At 43.0% G+C, this 7,397-nt stretch overlaps 1 protein-coding gene across 1 annotated transcript in view; it reads right to left on the reverse strand.

Moving 5' to 3' along the window:
* ACE2 (angiotensin converting enzyme 2) overlaps positions 1-5,789 on the reverse strand; it is a 21,981-nt gene extending 16,192 nt beyond the window's left edge. Inside the window, 5 exon segments of the mRNA XM_042867328.1 lie at positions 1-72; positions 513-656; positions 1,225-1,318; positions 3,112-3,270; positions 5,491-5,789. The exon segment at positions 1-72 is cut by the window's left edge and continues 40 nt beyond it. Of these exon segments, the coding sequence (XP_042723262.1) occupies positions 1-72; positions 513-656; positions 1,225-1,318; positions 3,112-3,270; positions 5,491-5,673 (652 nt within the window). The 5' untranslated portion in view covers positions 5,674-5,789.
* Positions 5,790-7,397: the final 1,608 nt, after the last annotated feature.

Genomic DNA, 7,397 nt, shown 5'->3' on the forward strand with positions numbered 1-7,397 from the left:
GGCTGTATTTATACTCTTCTGGATAATCTGTTTCATAGTTTGCTCTCCAGTAGTCTCCATAGTCAGAATAATCTGAAAAGCAGGAAGTATCACCCCAGGACACAGCACAAAACACACCTCAGCTACCAGCAGAAGTGAAGCTCCCATGCAGACCAGCAACAGCCTTTCCCCAGAACTGAAGTAACACTAGGTTGGAAATTCAGCTTGCCCTCAAAGCACAACAGCGCAGTTCTGGGGAAGGCAGTATCTATGGAAGCGCAATAATTAAGAGTGTCATCAAAGACATCCCCCTTTTGTTCCAGGCTGGCAACATAACTCTGATCTGCTCTTTGGCACATGTCTGCACTGCATTTTATTTTGCATTGTGCACACTAAGAGCAAATATATACAAAAAAACCCCATCATCAACGTGTAAAATGATCTGGTTTGTAAATTCTGTGAAAATTGTGCAAGATTAAGGTCAAGAGAAGCCAGGGGAAAAAAAAAAAAAAAAGAAAGAAAATGCAACTCACTATTGAGCCTTGCAGCTTCATTTTTAAGTTCAACATACTCTTCATATAATGGTCTCATCATCCTGCCAATATCAGCTCTCCAGCCTTCCCAGGCCCACAGTCGCTCATGATAATCTACGCTATTAGCCATAATATCATCCAGACCTGTCAGAATAACAACAAAAAAATAAGTACCAGGCCTTGAAAAAGCAGAATCTCTTTATTTTTCTTTCACAGCAGGCAAATGAGCCAAAGCAAAAGAAATGCCATGAGCTGAGATATATGTGTTTGATATATTAAAAAATCCCATTATTTTATTGCATCCTTTTTGACTTAAGGTTTTCCCTTTCTTATCTTTAAGAGACATAGAGCAGAGCATGAGTCAGTTAAATCAGCCATACTCTCCCCCTGCTCCCCCTTGACTTGGCAGTGTTCTTGGGATTGGCCTCTCCCTGCTGCCATCCTTCTTTTGATGCAGCCCAGGATGCAGTCGGACTTCTGGGCTGCAAGAGCACACTGCTGGCTCATGTCCAGCTTCTTGTTCGTCAAGATACCTAAGGTCCCTGAACTGCAAGCTGCAATGAAACTTTGACTAAGTTTTAGATAGCAGGATATAACTATGGTTATATCTGGGAAAACTGTTTTCTCACAGTTAGGAGGCTCTCATGGATTCCCCTCACTTTTTGAACTCACACTACAAAGGGCACCATAGGAACACTTGTTAATGCCACACCTGGCTCCAGCACCAAACAGTCAAATGGTTCAGTGGCTTTGCAGACGATCCCAGTGCTGTAGATGGTGCTCATTGAGTTCATCACAGTGTTCAGCTGCAAATTAGATGTGAGATATCCCATTAGAAACATACTCTGTCTGAAATAACATCCAGTTATGCTGATTCCTTAAAAGCTCTATTCAACACTTCACACACCAGCTTAACACTTCAGCCTATATCTAAGCTCAGTAGAGATTAATGAAAGAATTTGCCTGAACACATTACTAAAGCAGGGCCTAACTGGAAGAGACAGATAATTTCTTGAATGTATGACGTAATCTACAAGTCTTTAATATCCATTCAGCAGAGCTTTGCATTTAATGAACTTGAACTGTCAATAGACACATGCAATAAAGCAATAAAATTTAGCAACATGCTCCCATGAACATGGATCTATCTACAGCCTCCTCATGGTTTGAAGCAACAGCAAGAAAGGCCTCTTCTGTGCAGGCAGCCAGGCTAGCTCATCGCATCACATCCATACACACACTTGCTCAAAGCCCACCACTGAGAGGCTTCTGCCCAGATTTTGTGTCAGCTGAAGGCTAGATGCATCTGGAATCACGAAATCATTCAGCTCAGAAGCTGTGCTTCACAGCTCGTTCCATTTTTATTTATTTTTTAATGTTTTCAAGTTTTTGTGTCTCACGAAAAACACATACTACCTTTAGCTTTTCCTTTAGGACTAGTTTTTTCCTCCATTTAAGCTTTAAACCAGAACCATTTAGAGCTGTCAGTGGGAGGAGTCATTAATGACTAGCTCCAACTTTATCACAGTCAGCATTAAAATGAATGAGGATCCCAGGAAATTTTTGTGTCAGTGAAAAATATTTAAAGAATGCAGAACCCTATCAGACTGCAGAAAGTCACTTTTCATGCAAAAATCAATCATTTCAGCAAAAGACTATTTATCTAGGAAACTGAATGTGTCTAAACGTAGATGATACTGAAGAAAATACCTCCTCAAGAGAGACAGCACTACTATTAGTACACTGCTGTGCTCCAAAATAAATACATATTTCTATGAACCTTCAGCACTCCCAGCAAGGCAATGTCTTTCCAGAGACACATCTCATTTGGACCAGACAGAAAGCCCAGCCAGTCTGCACATTACATGTATTGTGGCTAACTCTGCTGATCTTAGCCAAAAAATCTCAATATGCTTCCATAGAATCACAGAACATAGAACAGAACCCCAAGTCAGAAGGGAACCACAAGGATCATCAAGTCCAGCTTCTGGCTCCTCAATAAGGAGGACCTAGGATTATCTTACAGTGTGATCTTCAGCCATAAAGTGCCAACTCAATCCTTGAGTGGGTTATAGATTCCTTTTGAATCTGTGGAGCTTACTGCATTGTTCATCGCAATTCCATATACAGTTGCTATCATAAACGTGTTTTATGTGAACTCTTCAGTGAAAATTCAAACCTCATTCTGAACCTTGCTAACTGTTGGCCTCAGCATCTTGCTGAAGAAAGGCTCTTTCTGCCTCCACCTTCCTGATTCACTGAGTGTCCTTTCACCCACCTCCTTCTGCTTATTACCCTCGCTATGCACATAGCTGCGCACTCAGCACAGGTCCTCCTTTTCCATGTGACTAATCCAGCCACTTGTGCAAGGGCAACTCCAAGGCGGGTGCAAGTTTGCAATTTATTGCATGGATAACACGACAAACTGCTGACATGAGTGGGAATCAACTTCTAAGCCAGACACCCTTTGTATTTCTAAGGTCACCTGGTGCAGGTACGTGCTCCTGTAAAAAGCACAATCCCGAGCCAAACAGGGTGGTGACAGCTCCATACCCTTGCTCATGTAGCACAAATGAGCTATGCTCAGCAACTTTCTTACCCTGCTGTATTTTTCTGGTGACAGCACAGAGGATCCCCTGTCTTGCAGAGACTGGATCTGGAGCCTGGTAGCATCATCCTGGATGTCAGATAGTGAGAAGCGGCTAGCGTTCCTGGAGGCCTCCTCATAAAATGCTGCCCACTTGGCGCCCGCCTCACTCTGCAAGGGGTTCAAACAAATACCGTGTTACTCCATTGAGAGTGCAGCAGGTTGGAAGGGACCTCAAAGCTCTCCCAGCCACAACCTCTACTGTGGGCAGGGCTGCCCCCCACCAGCTCAGGCTGCCCACGGCCCCATCCAACCTGGCATTGAGCGCCTCCAGGGATGGGGCACCACAGCTTCTCTGGGTGCCTGTGTCAATTGCAATTACATATGCATGAAACTCCAAATGTCAGTGCATGAAGCAACAATCATATGAATATTACTTAGTCTTGAAGCCATCTTCAAAAGATCCTTTTTTTTTTTTTTTTTTTTTTCCCTTTTTCAAATATATTTGTACAGGGAGATTAGCACATCAGCACCTGTCCAAAACGGCATCAAGAGCAGTACTAATTAACCTCAGCCCTTGGGATAGTTTGATTAATTGTGCACTTGACAACTTCCCAGGCTGTGGAGAGGGTGCTTGTAAAATCTGTTACATCTTGCCGCTGAAGGATACAATAAATGTACAATGAAACCAAGGCTTTCTTGAGGCCGGTGACCAGGTCGTTCAGCCCTGTGCTTCAGAGCAGCAACAAACATAAGATGCCCTCAGAGCCCCTGCAATCTTTCCAAACACTCCTCCTTCACAAGAGCAAAGCAAACAAGTCTGCCCATTTCTCAGCAGCTTGCAAAACTGGGCAAGAACTTGATGAGGACCCAGAGGAAGACCATCAATGTGCAAATCCCCAACTGGGGAAGGAGAGGTGTGCTAGAGGCAGCAGAGCAGGAGAGGGGCTCTGTGCTTACAGAAGCATTAAGCTCGCAGCCTGTTTTTCCTCAATTAAAGAAACTGGTTGATAAGTCAGAGGACCAGTTGTGACTTCTGTGGCCCAATTTAGAAGGAAAATGGAAGGGAAGGAGTCAAAAGGGACAGTATTCATTAACTCTGCTCCTCCCACGCAGAGGGAGGATGGGAAGCAGTGGGTTTATTACCAGCACTAGCAAAGAGATCAAGCAAGAGAAAATATCCTCTCTGAGCACTGGACTAATTGGTTCTTATTGCTGGTATCTCCTCACGTATTTTATTACCATCTCATTAATGCTGAAAGTGCTATATGGGTCTTTCGTTTTATGTGTTTGGAAACATTACAGTTTAAGTACCTGGTGCCTTGGAAAGCATTCCAGATTGACAATGATTAGCCATTAGGATTTCTTCCAGTAACCGGTCTCTTTGCTTTAATTAAGAAATACTATAATTAAACCATGTTTTAATTAAGCTGTAAGACAAAGTGGAAGGCTTATGCCATTGCACCAAAGACATAGGATATTCAGCTTCATTTTTATGCTCTGAATTGTTTTTCTCTAAGACTTGAGTTAACCTTAAAAGGCACGTAGCTACAAATCTCTAGGTGCTTTTGTTCATTTTTAATGGCTCTAAGGTCATGAGATGCTAGGCTGCAGCACGGCAGTATCAACAACTGGTCAGAGCACGGCTGACTGCTCTTGCAAACACAGGCACTTGCCAAGAGACCCAGTTGATTGGGGCAGCAAGATGTTGACGCTGGAAAGCAGGACAAGCTACTTGAAATATCTTGCAAGTAGAAATACTATGGTCCTTCCTCGAGATATAAATTCGCTTTCAAATCAGTGCTCTAGACCACCATACTACAAATTCCACGGTTAGTTTTTTGGAAATCTGATCTCACTTCATTTTTCCCAATTTAATACCTCCAGCCAATCTCTTAGCAGCTAGAATTATGAGATGAATTTGCTGGAAGGTCTCCTAACGTGTAAAAGATACAGAATGCTATACAAGATCACCAGCAAACATTTAACAAAACATCTGCATTCAGAAAAGACGTGGTAACCTGCTCAGAAACATCATTTTGGGTGAGCTTGGAACAGCAGTGAATGTGGAGAAAGGTTTCTCTGCATCCAGCTGATTCTGGGGCCAAGCATTCAGCACTCTCTTGTCTTTTCCCTCCTCTCACTGGAGTGACGACTAGGAGTGAATCCAGCCTCCAGCCAACCCTGTGCAATGTGTGGGCAGCCCAGGCACCAGCCTGAGGCTGTGGGGGCTATCAGTGGCCTGGGCACTCCAGTGAAGCATTACTATGTTAATGCAAGCCCCTAAAGTAGAACCCAAATTTATGTCTACCTTAGAGTAACCAAAACAAACTGAAAAGTAACATTTGGATTCCCAAAACACTAGTAAAACCCAAGGAATGGAGCACTTACCATTTTCCTGGCTGTCTCCTCAGTTATGTTGGTGTTGTAGTCCCATGAGGCAAGTGAATTTTCATAGCTGATGTCTTCTGCTCTCACGTTGAACTCTGCCAGAAATGCTTGGGCTTCCTGTGTGACATCCTGAGGGGTCACAACAGCGCTCAGACCACAAAGAAGCCAGAAGTGAACCAACATATTCACGAGCGGACTGAGAACCTCTGGATGAAGTAGGTTTCCTCAGGTGAGCTTCTCTGCCTTCTTCTCATCAGCCTTTATGCATAGCAAGTGTAAACTAAAGAGGCTGAACCCAATTTTCCAGGCCTTTTATAGGTTTTATCCGATGTAGGAAAGAAAGGTAAAAGTTTTTGTAAAAAGCCAAATAAACAAAAGTCAATGATTAACTTTGGAAGAACATTATTACTCCTACCATTTTATGGCCTTCTTATAAAAGGCTTTTACTTTTAGTTAATGTTTCCCAAGTGTGCTGTCAATGATACTGCTGCTCACTTTATCTATGGCCTGCCAGTGTCTTTGGTAGCTCAGAATCTCTGAGTCCTTTAACAGGTTGGTGATAAGCTGTAAAAATATTTAGAAAACTCACTGCAACACCAAGCCATGACCTTATTTCCCAGACAGAAAGGAATTACTGATAGCCTAACATAGGGTACTTGGTTGGATGTTCATGTCCGTGTTTGAAAAGGCTTTGAAAACTCATTTTCAAAATGAGTAGGTCATATAAAATTTAATTTTTAGGGTGAATTACCAGAAAGGAGCAAGGGACATAGTGGGATCATAGCCTCTGATGTAGTGATCTAACCTTAACTACAAATCAACTGGATTTAAGTACTAAGATTACTAAGATGATTTCACTTAAATATCTAAATATCTTTGCTAATCTAGCTAGGAACTTAGTACTTACTGCAAATCAATGGGAAAATCAATGTATGAATTCGTCCTGTAAATGCAGCTAGAGTTGAGTGTTATTGATCTGACAGTACCTCAGTACTTTGTAAATTAGCCCATTTCTGCTCAGGATAATGCAGAGGGGAGGGGAGGGGGGGGGAACACATTTTGAGATGTGGCTGCAGCCACACACATGGGGTTGTTTTCTTGTTCTCAGCAGAGCTTCTCTAAAAACATTGCAAGTCTGTAACATAGAGAAACAGCAACCAGGCCCCTCACTGCCAAATCCCTCCTGTCTGCACAGGGCTGAGAACAGCGTGGCCTCAGCAGGGCCACCGCAAGCTCCGGCAGAGGCCCAGCAAGCAAAGCCTCAAGGGATCAGCACACCCAGATGTTTGCTGAGAACATGGATTATTCCTGAGTTCTCCTTTTAGAGTGTTACCTTAACCTCAATGCACAGACCTTTGACAAAGAGGATCTCATTGCTTTTCTTGAGTGATTCATTCCAGTGTCTTTGCTGTCTGCTCAGTTTCTTTTCTTTTCTCTCAATATCTCCTGATACCCATGTCCCACACACCAAGGATAAGTGATCTCTGTCATCTGTGCAGAATCTTCCAAGAGTCTTCCCAAAAGAAAGACAACGGCATTCCTGCAGCCCTTCCTCAGTGGTCACGCTCTCTCATTGCATGTTTTTCTTGCTGATGCCATTCAGACCCTCCACAATTTGTGCTTCTTCAGAGATGATTTCCAAAATTGATCATAGCTGAAACCTTATCAGTCTTCAGTACAACGGTCACTGTCTATGACTTACACGCTGTACCTTGCTGATACACCCTTCCTTTCTGGAAACAGCCAAAATTGACTCATATTCAGACTGTGAGTTACTTTCTAGTAGCTCTGTTCTCTGTCCAGCCCATCCACTTTTTCTCTCTGTACACCTGGCACTTGGGCAGCACTAATGACAGCATTTCAGATTTGGCTGAAGTCCATCATGATGATTTCAGATCATTTTTCCA

Source organism: Lagopus leucura, unplaced genomic scaffold (assembly GCF_019238085.1).
Source record: "Lagopus leucura isolate 7727_CA_CO unplaced genomic scaffold, USGS_WTPT01 Super-Scaffold_100001, whole genome shotgun sequence".
Classification (NCBI taxonomy): Eukaryota; Metazoa; Chordata; class Aves; order Galliformes; family Phasianidae; genus Lagopus; species Lagopus leucura.